Source organism: Agelaius tricolor, unplaced genomic scaffold (genome assembly GCF_023055355.1).
Source record: "Agelaius tricolor isolate 1412-34295 unplaced genomic scaffold, bAgeTri1.0.p SCAF_68, whole genome shotgun sequence".
NCBI classification, from domain to species: domain Eukaryota; kingdom Metazoa; phylum Chordata; class Aves; order Passeriformes; family Icteridae; genus Agelaius; species Agelaius tricolor.
The window spans coordinates 477,015-496,664 of record NW_027269328.1 but is presented as its reverse complement, the minus strand read 5'-3'; the positions used below and the strand labels follow the sequence as shown (position 1 = coordinate 496,664).

The 19,650-nt window shown below is 53.4% G+C and overlaps 1 protein-coding gene across 7 annotated transcripts in view; it reads left to right on the top strand.

The window, feature by feature from the left end:
* Positions 1 to 19,650, top strand: part of DTNB (dystrobrevin beta) — a 156,937-nt gene that overhangs the window by 119,073 nt on the left and 18,214 nt on the right. For all 7 annotated transcript variants that reach the window (XM_071417192.1, XM_071417193.1, XM_071417188.1 and 4 more), the window contains one exon: positions 17,234 to 17,393. In XM_071417192.1, the coding sequence (XP_071273293.1) occupies positions 17,234 to 17,393 (160 nt within the window). The remainder of the gene's footprint in view (positions 1 to 17,233; positions 17,394 to 19,650) is intronic.

The following is a 19,650-nucleotide window of genomic DNA, read 5'->3' as shown; positions in this document are numbered from 1 at the left end:
ATAATAATAATAATAATAATAATAATAATAATAATAATAATAATAATAGCTAAAAATAAAACTAAAATGTAAAAATTTATTATTATTAATTACATAATGATGTAATTATATAATTATATAATTATAATATGTGATGTAATATATAATTATAATGATATAATAATATATTATATGTTATTATATCTTTTATTATTATAATTATCATTATTATTATTTATAACAATAAATTGGCAATTGGGGTTTGGGGATTTGGGGGGATTTGGGGGGATTTGGGGTTTTTTGGGGATTGGGGGTTTGGAGATTTTTGTGGGTTTGGGGATTTTGGGGTATTTTTGGGGATTTGCAGGATTGGGGCTTTTGGGGTATATTTGGGGATTTGCAGGATTGGGGGTTTGGGGATTTTGGGGTGCTTTTGGGGATTTGCAGGATTGGGGATTTTGGGGTATTTTTGGGGATTTGCAGGATTGGGGCTTTTGGGGTATTTTTGGGGATTTGCAGGATTGGGGATTTTGGGGTATATTTGGGGATTTGCAGGATTGGGGGTTTGGGGATTTTGGGGTGCTTTTGGGGATTTGCAGGATTGGGGCTTTTGGGGTATTTTTGGGGATTTGCAGGATTGGGGATTTTGGGGTATATTTGGGGATTTGCAGGATTGGGGGTTTGGGGATTTTGGGGTGCTTTTGGGGATTTGCAGGATTGGGGATTTTGGGGTGTTTTTGGGGATTTGCAGGATTGGGGGTTTGGGGATTTTGGGGTGCTTTTGGGGATTTGCAGGATTGCGGATTTTGGGGTATTTTGGGGGGTTTAGGGCTGTGTCCTGGCAGTGCCCTGCTGGCTGAGCTGGGCTCACACCCCATTCCCAGCTGCTGAGAGCTCCCCACGCCAGCCCAGCCTCCGGAGCCAGGCTCTGCTCTGCCTCTGTGCTCGTGACTCATCCCAACCTTTATGTCATCAGGAAGTGTCATTAGAGCCAGGTTATTTTTGTGCTCCTAATTACAATGTGAACTGGATGGATCCCTGAGGAATTCCTCCCGGATCCTCCAGCCCGGGGTTCTCCTTCAGAGCCCGTTTTCTCCTGGATTTTACGGGGATGCAGAGCCACAGGTCTCGGCGTAGAGCTGAGCTCACAAACCCTTCAGGGACAGCCCCAGACGCCCCTGGGGTGCCTGGCAGGCCCCTCCCGGTGGCTCCTGTTCTGAGAGGTGATTCCTGGCACATTTCAGGGTCACAAGTGATATTTGCAGACTCTCCATCCCGCCCCAGGGCTGCTGTCCCTGGCCATGGCTGTCCCAGCCCCTGCCTGGCGTCGCTTTCTCCAGATTTTTGCTGTTTTCCCCAAAAATGCTGGGGGAAGAGCAGCCCTTGGGCACAGCCAGCATGGCTGCAGAGCCCTCTGCTCCCACAGGGATGGAGGGACAGGAGCCAGGGAATGATCCCACAGGGCAGGGCTGGATGGGATCTTGGGAATGAGGAATTGTGCCCTGGCAGGGTGGGCAGGGGCTGGCACAGGGTGCCCAGCCTGGATCCCTGGCAGTGCCCAAGGCCAGGCTGGACACTGGCACACCCTGGCACACTGGGAGCTGTCCCTGCCATGCAGGGTGGTACTGGGGGGGCTTTAAAATCCCTCCCAACCCCAACCATCCCCTGATTCCATGAATTTGATATTTTCTGGGCTAGGAGATGCTTTCTCTCCCCAGCCATGGGGACACTCCTCGCTCTGCTGCTCTCCAGCTTGCAGGGAGCTCTCAGGCTGGTTTTTTGTTTTTTGGGGTTTTTTTTGTAAGAACAGGGGCCTGTGTCCCCTCAAGTTCAGGGAAATCCCAGGACAGAGAAATCTGCTGCCAGGGCTGGGTGCTCCCACAATGAGAGACTCCCACAATGAGAGACTCCCACAATCAGAGGCCCCCAAATCAGAGGCTCCCAGAATCAGAGACTCCCAGAATCAGAGGCTCCCACAATCAGAGGCTCCCACAATCAGAGGCTCCCAGAATCAGAGACTCCCAAAATCAGAGGCTCCCACAATCAGAGGCTCCCACAATGAAAGACTCCCACAATCAGAGACTCCCAAAATCAGAGGTTTTGCTCCTGCCGTGCCCCTGGTGACACCTCCCAGCCATGATCCCCGGGCAGGGAAGGCAAAGCCGGCATAATTCGGACAAATAACTCTTTCATCCTTTGCAATCGCCGCCGGGCTCGGCCCGGGAGGGGATCGGGAGCCGGAGCAGCCCCGGGAGGGCCCCGGTGCCGGTGGAACAATCCCGATGGAACAATCCCGATGGAGCATCTTGAGCGCAGCAGCTCCGGGACCCCCGCCCGGGGCCCCGCTGGCTGGGGAGGGGGGCAGCACATGGCCCGGCCCTGTGGAAACGGTGGATGAAAGCAAAAATGTCAGGCTTTGAAAGGAAAAGGCGGCGTTCTGTGTGGTAACCGAGGTTTTATTGTTTCCTGATCCCGGCTCTCCGTGGGGGGATGGAGAGGAATGAAAACAAACAGCGCTGCGGCAATGGGGAGATCAAAGGGATCGGGAATGGGACCTGATGGGGGGCTCGGGGGGCTGGGGGCAGCAGGAGTCCGGCTGGGGAACCCCCTTGTCCCAGGGACCCCCTGTCCTGGGAACCCCCTTGTCCTGGGACCCCCCTGTCCTGGGACCCCCCCTGCCCAGGGACCCCCCTGCCCAGGGACCCCCATGCCAGGGAACCCCCTGCCCAGGGACCCCCCTGTCCTGGGAACCCCCTGCCCAGGGACCCCCCTGTCCTGGGACCCCCTTGTCCTGGGACCCCCATACCCAGGGAACCCCCCTTGTCCTGGGACCCCCCCTGCCCAGGGACCCCCCTGTCCTGGGAACCCCCTGCCCAGGGACCCCCCTGTCCTGGGACCCCCCTGTCCTGGGAACCCCCCTCCGGGGAACCCCCCTGTCCTGGGACCCCCTTGTCCTGGGACCCCCCCTGTCCTGGGAACCCCCTTGTCCCAGGGACCCCCCTGTCCTGGGACCCCCTGTCCTGGGACCCCCCCTGTCCTGGGACCCCCCTTGACCAGGGACCCCCCTTGACCAGGGACCCCCTGTCCTGGGACCCCCTGTCCTGGGACCCCCATGCCCAAGGAACCCCCTGTCCTGGGGACAGGGTCTGGCCACATTCCTGTACCTTGGCAGCTGCCATCCTCCCTGGGGACTCGATTTGGTCACATCCCTGTCCCCACACAGCTGCCACCCTCCTTGGGGACAGGGTCTGATCATCCTGCTGTCCCCAGGCATCTCCCACCCTCCTTGGGGACATGACCTGGCCAGTCTCCTGTCCCCAGCAGCTGTGACCATCCCTGGGGACATGATTTGGCCAGGCTGCTGTCCCCGGGCAGGGGGATGTGCCAGGGGATGTGTGTCTGCTCAGTGATCTGCTTTTGGACCATTCCAGGTGAGTTTTTGGTGGGATTGTCCACGGGCCATGCCCTGATCCCTCACCTGGGATGGATCCTGAGCGTTCCTGGCTGGCATGGCTGAGGAGCCAGGTCCTGGCAGGGACCCAGAGCACAACACAGAGTCCCAGAGCTGGAATTCAGGCTGGAAAATCCCTCCAGACCATGGAGTCCAACCTTGTGCCCAGCCCAGGGCACCCAGTGCCAGATCCAGGTGACCCCCCCAGGATGGGCACTGCAAACCTCCCTGGGCAGTGCCAAGGCCTGAGCCCCTCTTCCATGGGGGAATTCCTGCTGCTGCCCCAGCAGGCATTGCCCAGGCTGCAGTTTGGCTTTGCAGTGCATCCCTTCACCCCCAGCCCCCTCTCCAGCTGTGTTCTCTGTGTCTGTCCCTGTGGGTGTCAGGGTGTCACAGCACACTCAGCTTCTCCCATCCCATGTCCTGGAGCAGCGTGAGCCTCTGAGTGTGGGGAATTAAATCTGTGAGCCTCTGGGTGTGGGGGATGAAATCTGTGTGCCTCTAAATGTGGGGAATGAAATCTGTGTGCCTCTGGGTGTGGGAAATGAAATCTGTGTGCCCCTGGGTGTGGGGAATGAAATCTGTGTGCCCCTGGGTGTGGGGAATGAAATCTGTGAGCCTCTGGGTGTGGGGAACAAAATCTTCATCCTCTGGGTGTGGGGAATGAAATCTGTGTGCCTCTGGGTGTGAGGAACTGGATCTGTGTGCCTCTGAGTGTGGGGAACAGGCCAGGACAGGGATGGGATCCATCCTCATCCTCTGGGTGTGGAGAAGAGGATCCGTGTGCCTCTGGGTGTGAGGAATGAAATCTGTGTGCACCTGGGTGTGGGGAATGAAATCTGTGAGCCTCTGGGTGTGGGGAACACTCCAGGATCCCACAGGAATGTTCCATCTTCATCCTCTGGGTGTGAAGAACAGGCCAGGACAGGGATGGGATCCATCCTCGTCCTCTGGGTGTGGGGAACCAGATCTGTGTGCCTCTGGGTGTGGGGAATGAAATCTGTGTGCCCCTGGGTGTGGGGAACAAAATCTTCATCCTCTGGGTGTGAAGAACAGGCCAGGACAGGGATGGGATCCATCCTCATCCTCTGGGTGTGGGGAACCGGATCCGTGTGCCTCTGGGTGTGGGGAACGAGATCTTAATCCCTCTGAGTGTGGGGAACAGGGCAGGAGCAGACAGGGATGGGCTCCATCCTCATCCTCTGGGTGTGGGGAACAGGATCCTTCTCCCTCTAGGTGTGGGGAACACTCCAGGGTCCCACAGGGATGGGCTCCATCCTCATCCTCTGGGTGTGGGAACAGGATCTGTGAGCCTCTGGGTGTGGGGAACACTACAGGATCCCACAGGAATGGGGCCCATGCTCATCCTCTGCGTGTGGGGTACATGAACAGGCCAAGGCCAGACAGGGATGGGATCCATCCTCATCCTCTGGGTGTGTGTCCAGGGGGAACAAGGATCTGTGGGATCTCTGGGATCTGTGGGATTTCTGGGATCTCTGGGATCTGTGGGGTCTCTGGGATCTGTGGGGTCTCTGGGATCTCTGGGATCTGCGGGGTCTCTGGGATTTCTGGGATCTCTGGGGTCTGTGGTCTCAGGGGTCTGTGGGATCTGCAGGATCTCTGGGATCTGTGGGGTCTCTGGGATCCACAGTTGTCTGCTGGATCTGTGGGATCTGAGGGAACTGTGGGGTCTCTGGGATCTGTGGAATCTATGGGATCTATGGGGTCTGCAGAATCTCTGTGAGGTCTCTGGGGTCTTTGGGGTCTGTGGGATCTGCGGGATCTGCGAGATCTCTGGGATCTGTGGGATTTCTGGGATCTCTGGGATCTGTGGGGTCTCTGGGGTCTTTGGGGTCTCTGGGATCTGTGGGATCTGCGAGGTCTCTGGGATCTGTGGGATCTCTGGGATTTCTGGGATCTCTGGGGTCTCTGGGATTTCTGGGATTTCTGGGATTTCTGGGATCTCTGGGATTTCTGGGATCTCTGGGGTCTCTGGGATTTCTGGGATCTCTGGGATCTGTGGGATTTCTGGGATCTGTGGGATCTCTGGGATCCGTGGGGTCTCTGGGAATGGGGACAGGACTCCCTGCCTCTCCGCCTCCGTTGCCATGAAGCCGTCCATCCATGCCTGCGCTGGCTCGGGGATGTAATTAATGCCTCACAAAGGTCATTAGCCGTCCCCACTAATGAGCCTTTGATGTTGCTCGGCGTGCCCGCTCCGGGAGGAGGCGGCTCCAGCCGGAGCATGGGGAAATTCAATTTCCCTGCCACAATCGGGTTAACAGCCCGGGCTGGGGGGGCCGATCCTCGTTTTCTGCTTTAAATATTTCCCTCAAAGACTCTTTGCAGCGAGGGGGGTGGATTATTTTTAGCACACTCGCTTCGATCGAGCTGGAATTACTCAGGCAGCAGCAGCAGCAGCAGCAGTTTCGTGTGCAGCTCTGGAAGGGCCTCTCCTCCCTTCCTGCTTAACGTAAATAATTGTTGAATTACTGGTGGGAAAAAAAAAAAAGGAAAAGAAAAAGGCAAATGGCAGCACAGCCCCAAATCCCAGAGAAATACCCTGCAGGGAAACTGCAGCCCCGTGACTGCACTCGTGATGTGCAGGGCCAGAGAGGCTGGGGAGAGGGGATGGGATCAAAAGCGGGAACTGGGGCTCCAGAAATGGGATTGGGGCTCCAGAAATGGGATTGGGGATACAGAAATGGGATTGAGACTCTGAGAAATGGGATTGGGGCTCCAGAAATGGGATATGGGGCTTCAAAAAATGGGATTTGGGGCTCCAACAAATGGGATATGGGGCTCCAGAAACGGGATTTAGGGCTTCCAAAAATGGGATTTGGGGTTCCAGAAATGGGATTTGGGGCTCCCACAAATGGGATTTGGGGCTCCTAGAAATGGGATTAGGGCCCTGCAGGCGGTGCTGGGGTGTGCCCTGAGGTGTCCCTGTGCTCCCAGCACCAGCCTGAGCCTGGCAGAGCTGTGAGGACGGGAGCCAGGTCCTGCAGGACCGGCCCAGCAGCATTCCAGCCTTTATCACAGCCTGGAGCTGTGCAGTCAGTGTTGGAGAGAAAGGCAGCCCAGGGAGAGAACCCAAAGAGAGTGCAGACACTGCACAGCAAACTCTGCTCCATCCATCCATCCATCATCCATCATCCATCCATCCCTCCATCCATCATCCACCCATCCATCCATCCATCATCCATCCATCATCCATCATCCATCCATCATCCATCATCCATCCATCCATCATCCATCCATCCATCATCCATCCATCATCCATCATCCATCATCCATCCATCATCCATCATCCATCCATCATCCATCATCCATCATCCATCCATCCATCCATCCATCCATCCATCCCTGTGTCCATCCATCCATCATCCATCCATCCATCCATCCATCCATCCATCCATCATCCATCCATCATCCATCCATGAGTGCAGACACTGCACAGCAAACTCTGCTCCATCCATCCATCCATCCATCATCCATCATCCATCCATCCCTCCATCCATCATCCATCCATCATCCATCCATCATCCATCATCCATCATCCATCCATCATCCATCATCCATCCATCATCCATCCATCCATCATCCATCCATCATCCATCCATCCATCCCTCATCCATCCATCCATCATCCATCCATCATCCATCCATCCATCATCCATCCATCCATCATCCATCCATCCATCATCCATCCATCCATCCATCCATCCATCATCCATCCATCCATCCATCCATCCATCATCCATCCATCCATCATCCATCATCCATCCATCCATCCATCCATCCATCATCCATCATCCATCATCCATCCATCCATCCATCCATCCATCCATCATCCATCATCCATCCATCCATCCATCCATCCATCATCCATCCATCCATCCATCCATCCATCCATCATCCATCCATCCATCCATCCATCCATCATCCATCCATCCATCATCCATCATCCATCCATCCATCCATCCATCCATCATCCATCATCCATCATCCATCCATCCATCCATCCATCCATCCATCCATCCATCATCCATCCATCCATCCATCCATCCATCCATCATCCATCATCCATCATCCATCCATCCATCATCCATCCATCCATCCATCATCCATCCATCATCCATCCATCATCCATCCATCCATCCATCCCTCCATCCATCCATCCCTCCATCCATCCATCCATCCATCCATCCATCCATCATCCATCCATCCATCCATCCATCATCCATCCATCCATCCATCCATCCATCCATCCATCCCTGAGTGCAGACACTCCACTGCAAACTCTGCTCCCTCTCGTGCAGCCTTTGAGGCGTGGGCTGCACCAGCCTCATGCAAAGGAGGTTTAAATGTGGTTGGAAAAGTTTTTTTTTTCCTCCCAAAATCAGTTGTCAAGGGTTTTCTGTTAAAATAGAAAAACGTGTGAATTTAAATTCCTCTGTAGTTCATTATTTCTGTCCTGAATTAATTACTATTCAGCCTTCCTGCGAGGGACTTGCATTTGCTCTTGGCATCAGGCAGGAGGAGGTTGCTGGGCCCTTGGAGATGGGGATGAGAACCCAAAACTGAGTTGTTTTCCAGTCTAAACTCCTGTGAGATTCCATGAAAAATGGCAGGGATATTTGGAGGAGAAGCTGTGGGGATGAGATGTTTTCCAGCCTAAACTCCTGTGAGGTTCCATGAAAAATGGCAGGGATATTTGGAGGAGAATCTGTGGGGATGAGAACCCAAAACTGAGCTGGTTTCCATCCTGAATTCCTGTGAGGTTCTGTGAAATATGCCAGGGATATTTGGAGGAGGAGTGATGGGGATGAGAACCCAAAACTGAGATGTTTTCCAGCCTAAACTGCTGCGATTTTTCATGAAAAATGGCAGGGATATTTGGAGGAGAAGCTGTGGGGATAGAAACCCATAACTGAGGTGTTTTCCAGCCTGAATTGCTGTGAGGTTCCATTAAAAATGGCAGGGATATTTGGAGGAGAATTGATGGGGATGAGATCTCAAAACTGAGGTGTTTTCCAGCCTAAACTCCTGTGAGGTTCTGTGAAAAATGGCAGGGATGTTTAGAGGAGAAGCTGTGGGGATGAGAACTCAAAACTGAAGTGTTTTCCAGCCTAAACTGCTGCAATTTTTCATGAAAAATGGCAGGGATGCTTGGAGGAGAAGCTGTGGGGATAGGAACCCAAAACTGAGGTGTTTTCCAGCCTGAATTGCTGTGAGGTTCCATGAAAAAATGGAAAAGGGATATTTGGAGGAGAGGCAGTGGGTGCTCCATGCCTGGAAATGTTCAGGGCTGTGTGGATGGAGCTCAGGGCTGGGACAGTGCAGAAAGTGCAGAAAACACTGGTTTTGGTGTTGTTTTAGTGGCAAGAGCTGTGAGTTTTCTGTAGCCCTCCAGAGTGTCGGTTCTGTGACAGTCTGAGCACAGAGACAGCGAATCCTGGAGTGGTTTGGGTGGGAAGGGATCTTAAATGTCACCTCCTTCCACCCCTGGCCTGGGCAGGGACACCTTCCACTGTCCCAGGGTGCTCTCAGCCCTGGCCTTGGACACTCCCAGGGCTCCAGGGGCAGCCCCAGCTCCCCTGGGGCTCCCCACCCTGCCAGGGGAGGATTTTCCCTCATGGAGATCCTGAGGGCTGAGCCGGAGCAGCCCCAGAGAGAGCCAAGGGCAGTGCAGGGTCTGGGGGCTCGGCTCCGTGTGTGTCCCCAGCCCTGGGCATGGTGAGAACACCTGGGCCAGGAGATGCTGCTTTTCCTGAGTAAAGCCCCTGGGATATTTAGTGTTCACTATCAGGGGTGTGCTAAAAGCTCTCCAGGTGACTCCTGCGGGAGCTCAGGGCTCTGTCTCTGCTAAGGACAGCCTGGAGAGGGGAGCCAGGCACTGAGATGTGCCTGAGAACCCTCAGCACTGCCCTGGACACCCCTGGCATCCCTGCCAGGAGCCCTGTGCTGGGGCACACACAGCCCCAGACAGGAGGCACAGCCCATGTGCTCCTGGCCTCTTTGCTCTGCTTGTGCTGCATTTCCTGCAGTATTTGGGGCATGATGAGATGTTTACTTGTCTAAACTGCTTATCTGAAACCTCTGGGGTTATTGTGTGTGCAAGATCCCTTCTCCTTTAATCTGCTCCCAGGAAGAAGCTCCACATTAAAATGGAGCAGAGCAGCTGTGGCTGTCCCTGGATCCCTGGCAGTGCCCAGGCCAGGTTGGACAGGGCTTGGAGCAGCCTGGGACAGTGGGAGGTGTCCCTGCCATGGCAGGGGTGGCACTGGGTGGGCTTTGAGGTCTTTTCCCACCCAAACCAGTCTGGGACGTTTCTGTGGTAAAATCTGTGGATTTCTGAGTTCCTCAGTGAGCATCTGTAGGTTCAGGGACTTCTGGGGCTCTTTGGTTCAACCTTCCACTTGGAGCAGATGAACTCAATGGTTGGACTCAACTAAAGTTCTTCTCCAACCTAAACAATTCCCTGATCCCACACTTCCAAGCAGGACTGCAGCTGGAATTAGATCAAGTCAGTTCTGGCTTCACGTAGCTTTGGAAACCTCCAGGGGCTGTGGGTCCTGTCCCTCTCTGGGGCAGCTTCTCTGCTGGTTCTGGGCTTCTTTCTTCTGCCCTGTCAAGGTCAGGATTGAAGCTCTTGAGACAGAATTTCACATTCAGACTCAGGTGTTTATCATTTCTCATATGTTTTACAAGTTGTGAGTTCTGCAGCATTCTACTAACAAGTTGCAAAATGGCCAACTGTCTTTCCCTGCAAGGTTAAACTATCCAGTTAAGAAATGACACCTAAATTATTTTCACTTTTAACCCAATGACTGATCACTCAAAGTCTTCAGGGTGGCCTTTTCTGTCCAATTACAAAATACCACCCAAACCCATGGAGAAGAAAGAAGAAGATGGAGAAGAAGAAGGTGAGGAAGGAGAAGGAGAAAGTGGTGGTGAGGGAGAAGAACAAAGTAAAGAAGGATAAGAAGAAGGTGAGGAAGGAGAAGAAGGAGGTGAAGGAGAAGAAGGAGGTGAAGAAGAAGGAGAAGAAAGTGAAGAAGGTGGTGAGCAAGGAGAAGGAGAAGAAAAAGTAAAGAAGAAGAAGAAGGTGAGGAGTGAGAAGGAGAAGAAGAAGTTGGTGAGGGAGAAGAAGGAAGAACAAAGTAAAGAAGAAAGAGAAGAAGAAGGTGAGGAAGGAGAAGAAGGAGGTGAAGAAGAAGAAGAAGAAGAAGAAGAAGAAGAAGGTGAAGAAGGACCAGCCTCCACCCTAAAACCTCCATCCTGCCCCATATTTATTACCATATCCTAAAACCCCAAACTCTTAAGTTTTCCACCCTGTGACATCACACACTTCTACCCCACTCCACACCCACAATCCCAGTGCTCTCAATCAATTCTGGAAACTTCTCCATGGCCTCAGGTCAAATGCAGTGCTCTCCTGGGGCTCAGAGTGTGTCAGCACAGAAAGTCTGGAATTCCCAGCAGCCAGAAATCCAACACTTTTCCAGTGTTCAAGGTGGTGCAGGAGAGGAGGAGGCAGAAGGGAAGTAAAAGGGAAATCCAGCTGTGCTGATCTGCCTGCTGCTGCCCCAGGGGGAAGCAGAGCCAGCACCTTTCCAGATGTGCACGGTCACACATCAGCTGGGGTTTCTGGCTGGGTTTGGGACAGGAATTCCCATGGAGCAGCTGCCCACAGGGGTGGTGAGGCCTCCTTGGGAAGCCTCTCAAAGAGCAGCTGAGGAGGAGCCTGAGCAGCACCCTGGAGGTGCCCTTGGTGCTCCAAACACCCCTCAAGGCCCCTCCCAACCTGTAGGAGCCTGAATGAGGGATGCAGGACTGCAGGCAGCTCTTCCAAATGCAGTTTATTGTATCCAAGAGTTACAGCAGTCCAGGGTCATGGGTGGCAGAGCTGTGCCTGCAGCTGTCAGCTCCAGCTGCAGACAAACCTGGAGTCCCACATCCCTCATTGAGGCTCTTACTAATGGTGCCTCACATTGGGTGCCACTGTTAAAGCTTAAATGAGAGATGTGGGACTGCAGGCAGCTCTCCAAAATGCAGTTTATTCCATCCAGGATGTCACAGCAGTCCAGGGCTGTGGGTGACAGAGCTGTGCCTACAGCTGTCAGCTCCAGCTGCAGGCAGGCCTGGAGACCCTTTGGTTTTGGTTACAGTGCATTCTACACTTTTCTTTTGGTCACAATGCATTCTATACTTTTCTTATGGTTACAATGCATTCTACACTTTTCTTTTGGTCACAATGCATTCTATATTTTTCTTTGCTGAGCATCTTAATACAGTAGAACCAATCTATACCTTAACTATTATCTATAGCCTATCATTACTGCTATAATTACCATATTCATGTCACTGTTCTCCAATCACTCAAAGTCAGTACACTGCAGTTTAAGTTAGAAGTTGTTTTTCAGTTTTCTTGCAGTGGAAAATTCTGAGACCTTTTTTCTACATTGGCAGTCTTGTTTGCCTGTGCTCTCTTTCTGCTTGGTAAAAACATCTTCTTGTCTGGGGTGGGTTTATCCTTTGCTCTAAGCCATAAAAACCCCTCCTAACTCACACACCCTTTGCCTCCTTGGTTATCCAGTCAGACTGGCTCAGCAATTCTTTTCTTCTATATCAAAACTTGCTTCCATCTCTATTCCTTCTTCAGACTCTACATTCAAAAATCTTTCTGCCAAGCACCCATATCTGTGAGACTTTCTTGTCAAACTTTTGTCCTTCCCAACACCAACCCAAATTTTTGAAGGCTTTTTCCACCCCATTCTCCTTTAAAGCCTTCCTCTGTCACAGTGGTTGTAGAAAATTTGGCAGCAGCTCCCCAGAGGGTGGGGGGACCTCCAGCTGAACTGCTGGGCTGAGGGAGGTGGTGGTGAAATCCTCTTGGAGAGCTGGGGAAGGCTCCTATGGGCACTGCTTCCCTTCATCCCAGCCCTCCCCTGGAGCTGATCCCTGCTCAGGGCACAGCTCAGCCCCTGTTCCCTGGAAATGGCATTTTAGGTTAAACCTCACAGCTCTTGTGTACAAGGCTCGATAAGCCAGGGACAATAAATCAAAGTTGGCTCCCAAACATTTCAGGAGCCAGGTCAGAGGTTCCCTCCGTGGTTTTTCTAAATGGAAATCCATCTTGTGTGTCCTCCCGGTGCAGTTTCCAGGAAGGACACGCAATGAGCCAGGAATTCTTGGGGTTTCTGGGGCTGCAGCTCCAAAGCAGAGCCAGAGGAGTTCACAAACCTGTTCAGCTCCACTTCAGCTCTGTTTCCAAAGGGCATCCTGGAGTTCCCTACCCTGGGAGCAGAGCCCAGCACAGCTGTGCCAGGGAATGGGGACACTGAACCCACAGAGGTCCCGTGGTGGCTCTGGGCTGTGCCCAGCCCTGCAGGGGCACAGCTCCGTGTCCTCCCACACCAGGCTGGCCCAGCCCTGCTGCCCCTGCTCTCTCAGCAGAGCAGCTCCTTTCCTTTCCTTTCCTTTCCTTTCCTTTCCTTTCCTTTCCTTTCCTTTCCTTTCCTTTCCTTTCCTTTCCTTTCCTTTCCTTTCCTTTCCTTTCCTTTCCTTTCCTTTCCTTTCCTTTCCTTTCCTTTCCTTTCCTTTCCTTTCCTTTCCCTTCCTTTCCTTTCCTTTCCCTTTCCCTCTTTTATCTCTTTCCCTTTTTTTTTTTCCTCTTTCCTTTCCCTTTCCTTTTTTCCTTTTTCCCTGGAAAGGTCACCCCTGAGCCTCCTTTTCTTCAGGCTGAGCCCCTTTCCCAGCCTCTGAGCAGGAAGGAGCTGTCCCCCTCCGAGGTCCTTTCCAGCCCAGGGAGGCTCTGGCAGGTCCCTTTTCCATCCTGGACCTCTTCAGGTGTTGTCCCCCCTCCCTGGGGATGTGGCCCTTGGCATCATCCATGAGGAGATGGGATTGTTTCATTCTGGAGAGGGACACCTGGGGGGGTTTGGAGCAGGAGCCGCACACTGATGTGCAGCTGTGGCTCAGCCCCAGGTATTTGGGGTCGGGCTCTGCTCCCAGGGAACAGGGACAGGACAAGGGGAAATGGCCTCAGGCTGGGCCAGGGCAGGCTCAGGGTGGACATTGGGAACAATTCCCACCTGGAAAGGGCTGTCCTGCCCTGGCACAGCTGCCCAGGCAGGGCTGGCTCCCCATCCCTGGAGGGATTTCAGAGCCCTGTGGCTGTGGCACTTGGGGACAGGAGTCCCTGGTGGCCTGGGCAGTGCTGGGGGTGGTTGGACTCCATGGTCTGAGAGGGATTTCCAGCCTCAGGGGCTCCATGGCTCCACAATTCCAGCCTGTCCTCGGGCAGATGCCACAGGAGTTGAGTGCTGCTGAGCTGTGCCAAGGGTGCTGTTTGTCACCACCACCCAGGAGCCCTTTTGGGACCCCAGCTGGGCCAGCACGTGTTTCTAGGAAGGCAAAGCTCAAGGCTCCACTGACCCCACAACTTTCAGATCCCTCTTTGAGCCCCACGAGGCTCAGTCACCCCAGGAGCTGCACGGGGAGGGGGAGCAGTGTGCCCTGGCCCTGTCCCCATGTCCCCATCCCCCTCAGGATGTGCTGTGACCTCACGGGCTGCTGTGACAGCCCCGGTGTTTTCCAGGAACCGTGTCACCCGTGTCACCCGTGGCTGAGGGACGTTCCCAGCCCCGCTGCTCCGCTGGCCGTGGAATGCAAATCAGGGCAGGCAGCTGCTGCCAAGGGTGAAAAACCATTGAAATGAAACCTTCAGGGCTTCGGGCACTTTCTCGAAGAATGTCGGTGTAGGGGGAGTGTCTCAAAGAGGAGCCTTGGTGACAAAAACATTTCCTCTTGTTGGGGTGTGACAGGAGTGGGCAATGCCAGCCTGGGGGTCACGGTGTGCCTTGGTCCAAGGAGTGGGCACACCTGGAGTGGGGGACAGGGGACAAGGGACAGGGATGGATGGGATTTTGGGATGGGATTGTTCCCTGGGAGGCCCTGGCACAGGGTGCCCAGCCTGGATCCCTGGCAGTGCCCAAGGCCAGGCTGGACACTGGCACACCCTGGCACACTGGGAGGTGTCCCTGCCATGGCAGGGCTGGCACTGGGGGGGGCTCTGAGCTCCCTTCCCACCCAACCCAGTTGGGATCCTGGCATCCCAAGGTGCTGCTGCCTGCCATGGCTCCGGCCTGGGCTTCTGATTCTCAGCACACAAATCCTGGGGGGTGCAGATCTGGGGGGTGAAAGGGAAAAACTGAGCTCTGGGCAGAGCCTGGAGCCCCTGGCAGGGCCTGAAGGGGCTCCAGGAGAGCTGCAGAGGGACTGGGGACAAGGCCTGCAGGGACAGGAGCCAGGGAATGGCTCCCAGTGCCAGAGGGCAGGGATGGATGGGATCTTGGGAATTGGGAATTGTGCCCTGGCAGGGTGGGCAGGCCCTGGCACAGGGTGCCCAGCCTGGATCCCTGGCAGTGCCCAAGGCCAGGCTGGACACTGGCACACCCTGGCACACTGGGAGGTGTCCCTGCCATGGCAGGGGTGGCACTGGGGGGGATTTAAGCCCCCTTCTCACCCAAACCACTCAGGGATTCTGGGATTCTCTTACAAAGCCCAGCCAGGCCCCGTGGGCAGCACACACCAGGTACAAACCAGAGCTCCAATTTTTTAGGGTCACAGAGGCAATAACCCCATGTCAGCCCTGTCCTGTCCCCCCCGTCCTTGCCCTGCCTGTCACCCTGTGCCAGCCCAGGCTGGCCCCACAGGCCCCTCAGTGGCATGGGGAGCCTGGTCAAGTGAGCCTGACAGAGTTGCCTGCCCGGAACCAGAAGCCCGGGTTTTTTGGGATTTTTGGGACTGTGTACAGCACCTGGCAGAGCCCTGGGCTGTCCCTCAGCATGGAGGGGACACCACCAGCCCTGTTGGGGACAGCACTGTCACCTCTGCTGCAGAGCTGCTCTGGAGGTTCTTGGGATAGCACAGCAGGAATGGGGTGGCCTGGACTGGAAGAAAATGTAAAATGAGATCTAAAAATTCACTCTTTCAGCAGAAAGTCAAATTATATGACTATACCTAAAATACCAGTGTAAAAATACATAAAATATCTATATATGTAATATATTAAATATCTATAATGTAATGTATAAATATATACGTATTATATAAATTTTTATATGATACATATATAAATATATTTTAAAATCTAAATTTTCATACAGATATGCATAATTTATAAAATATAAAAATATTTTATAAATATATAGAATACATATTATATAAAATATATACACTGTATAAAAATATATTTTTATATAAATATAAAAATATATTTGTAGTATATAAATACTATATATTTATATATAGTAAATATATAGTATTTATATACTACAAATATATTTGTAATACATTTGCAGTATATAAATACTATATATAAATATATACATATTACTTTTGTATAAATATATATGTAATATATTATTCTATTACATATATAAATTATATAAGTATATATAATATATTAATATATCCATATGTAAAATGTACATATATAAGCATACAATATAAATATATAAATAAATATATAAATAAATCTGAATAAATATATAAATACCTACATATGTACTATATAAATATATAAATCCTTGCATAAAACATACAGAGCATGTGATTTCATAAAAAACATCTCAAACCAGATAAAAATAGATAAAAATACATGAAAATACATCACAATTTAAAAATAAGTAAATGAAGCTCTACGCCCGTGGTGCCACCACCTCCCACAGCAGCCCCCACCCATGCATCACATCCCATCCCATCCCTGCTTACATTGCAACAGGAGCTCTCTGGGGGACAGGCTGTTCCTGCCCATTGCCCTGTGTGTGTCTGTGTGTGTTTGGGGCCCAGGCTGTCCCTGCCCGTGTCCCTGTCATCAGTGTGTGTTTGGGGCCCAGGCTGTCCCTGCCCGTGTCCCTGTCACCAGTGTGTGTTTGGGGCCCAGGCTGTCCCTGCCCGTGTCCCTGTCACCAGTGTGTGTTTGGGGCCCAGGCTGTCCCTACACATTGCCTGGTGTCCCTGCCCATTGCCCTGCGTGTGTCTGTGTGTGTTTGGGGCCCAGGCTCTCCCTGCCCATTGCCCTGTGTATGTTTTGGGGCCCAGGCTCTCTCTGCACGTTACCCTGTGTGTGTTTGGGGCCCAGGCTCTCCCTGCCCTGTGACCTGTGTATGTTTGGGGCCCAGGCTCTCCCTGCACATTTTCCTGTGTATGTCTGGGGCCCAGGCTCTCCCTGTTTGGGGCCTAGGCTGTCCCTACACATTGCCCGGTGCCTGTTTGGTGCCCAGGCTGTCCCTGTTTGGGGCCCAGGCTGTCCCTACACATTGCCTGGTCCCTGTTTGGTGCCCAGGCTCTCCCTGTTTGGTGCCCAGGCTCTCCCTGCCCGTTGCCCTGTGTGTATTTGGGGCCCAGGCTCTCCCTGCTCATGTCCCTGTGCGTGTCTGTGTGTTCGGGGCCCAGGCTCTCCCTGTTTGGTGCCCGGGCTCTCCCTGCCCATGTGTCTGTGTGTGTTTGGGGCCCAGGCTCTCCCTGCCCGTTTCCAGGTGCCTGTCTGTGTATTTAGGGCCCAGGCTCTCCCTGCCCGTGTCCCTGTGTGTTTGGGCCCCAGGCTCTCCCTGCCCGTGTGTCTGTGTGTATTTAGGGCCCAGGCTCTCCCTGCCCATTTCCAGGTGCCTGTCCGTGTATTTAGGGCCCAGGCTCTCCCTGCACCTTGCCCCGTGCCTGTCTGTGTGTGTTTGTTCCCTTGGGGCTGGTGCCAGCCGTGCCCCCGTGCCAAGGGCTCTCTGTGTCTCCGCAGGCGCAGGCCGCGGGCTCGGCCCAGCCCTCGCCCACCCATGGCCGCCCACCCGCCGGGCCCGTGGCCCCACGATCAGCCTCAGCCGGCTCCACACCCACACACGGAGCCCAGGACGCGCTGCCAGGACTCGGGGACGACGTGCACGAGGCCTTCACACAAGGTGACAACCATGGGGACGAGCCACCGTGGGAAGGAGTGAGCTTGGGGAGGAACTGTGCCCCGGGAGGGTGCCCAGAGCAGCTGTGGCTGCACCTGGATCCCTGGCAGTGCCCAAGGCCAGGCTGGACACTGGCACACCCTGGCACACTGGGAGGTGTCCCTGCCATGGCAGGGCTGGCACTGGGGGGGCTCTGAGCTCCCTTCCCACCCAACCCAGTTGGGATCCTGGCATCCCAAGGTGCTGCTGCCTGCCATGGCTCCGGCCTGGGCTTCTGATTCTCAGCACACAAATCCTGGGGGGTGCAGATCTGGGGGGTGAAAGGGAAAAACTGAGCTCTGGGCAGAGCCTGGAGCCCCTGGCAGGGCCTGAAGGGGCTCCAGGAGAGCTGCAGAGGGACTGGGGACAAGGCCTGCAGGGACAGGAGCCAGGGAATGGCTCCCAGTGCCACAGGACAGGGCTGGATGGGATATTGGGAATGAGGAATTGTGCCCTGGCAGGGTGGGCAGGCCCTGGCACAGGGTGCCCAGCCTGGATCCCTGGCAGTGCCCAAGGCCAGGCTGGACACTGGGCTGGGAGCAGCCTGGGACAGGGGAAGGTGTCCCTGGAGGTTTTGGAACCAGGTGATCTTTAAGGTCCTTCCCATCCACACCATCCCCTGATCCCGCGTACAACACACACACATAACTCCCCTTGTCAAGGCAATCATCACAAACCCCTTTCCTGTGCCCAAACTGGGGGCACACTTTGAATCTTTTGAACTTAATGAAGTTAATTTCTGTGAAGATGATCTTCCCTGAAGGGAAGTTACGCCCACAAATCATTTAAGAATGAAACCTTACAAACCTGCCGTGTTTACAAATCTGGTGGTTGGACTGCCAGAAGAAACACAAGGGGGTTCAATGCTCTTTTCTCCTTGTTGGTCCATCCAGAGCTTTTCATCTTTAGTGCTCCAGGAGCATCCTGGAGTGTGGAGCTGGGAGCAGCACAGCAGCAGGGCCTGGTGTTCCCATCTCGGGCAGATGTGGAGGTTCTTTGTGGACATCCCCTCTTGGAAGCTGCACCTCCACCTGTCCTTGATGTTCTCCTCTCTGCCAGTGGAGAAAGGACAGAGAATCCTCCTGTCCCTATGGCACAGGTGTGGGCAGAGGCAAGGGATGGGCAGCAATCCACAAGGGTTGGACTTGATGGTCTTGGAGGACTTTTCCAGCTTCAATATTTCTGTGATAATCCCTGTGGACCTCATGGTGTTCCCTGGGAAATCCTGCTGGGATTCACATGCCTGATTCCTGGACAGTGAATGAGAACCCTCACCTAATGCAGAGGTGGTTTTTGTTTCTGTAAAATCTGACAAGTCACCTCAGCAGAAGGTGGTTTCTCATCCCAGGGAGGGAAGGTTGTGAACGGAAGCATCAAATCCCTTTATCAGGTGGCCAGGATCCTTCTCCAAACAAACCAAACATGGGAAGGAACCTGGCAGAAGCAATGCTGCACCTCAAACCAAACAGGCTGTAGGTAACAGGGTGTATTTATCAGTGCTCAGTGCAGGTGTGACAGGCACAGTGTGTATTTATCAGTGCACAGTGCAGGTGTGACAGGCACAGTGTGTATTTATCAGTGCTCAGTGGAGCTGTGACAGGTACAGTGTGTATTTATCAGTGCTCACTGCAGGTGTGACAGGCACAGTGTGTATTTATCAGTGCTCAGTGCAGGTGTGACAGGTACAGTGTGTATTTATCAGTGCTCACTGCAGGTGTAACAGGTTTTAGTGTGTATTTATCAGTGCTCTGATATCACACTCTGCAGGTGTGACAGGTACAGTGTGTATTTATCAGTGCTCAGTGCAGGTGTAACAGGTTTTAGTGTGTATTTATCAGTGCTCACTGCAGGTGTAACAGGTTTTAGTGTGTATTTATCAGTGCTCACTGGATTTGGCCTTCTGGAATGATCTCTGCCCTGGCCTGAAGGAGGTGCTGCCAGAAGGAGGTGGTGGAAGAGGCTGTAAAATGGCAGCAGAGGAGCAGGAGTGCCCGTGGGCACCTCAGGACTGACAGTGGGGCACCTCAGGAGTGCCAGTGGACACATCAAGAGTGCCAGTGGGCATCTCATGAGTGCCAGTGGACACCTAACTGGTGCAAATGAACACCTAACTGGTGCCAGTGGACACGTCAGAGGTGCCAGTGGGCATCTCATGAGTGCCAGTGGACACCTAACTGGTGCAAATGAACACCTAACTGGTGCCAGTGGGCACCTCAGGAGT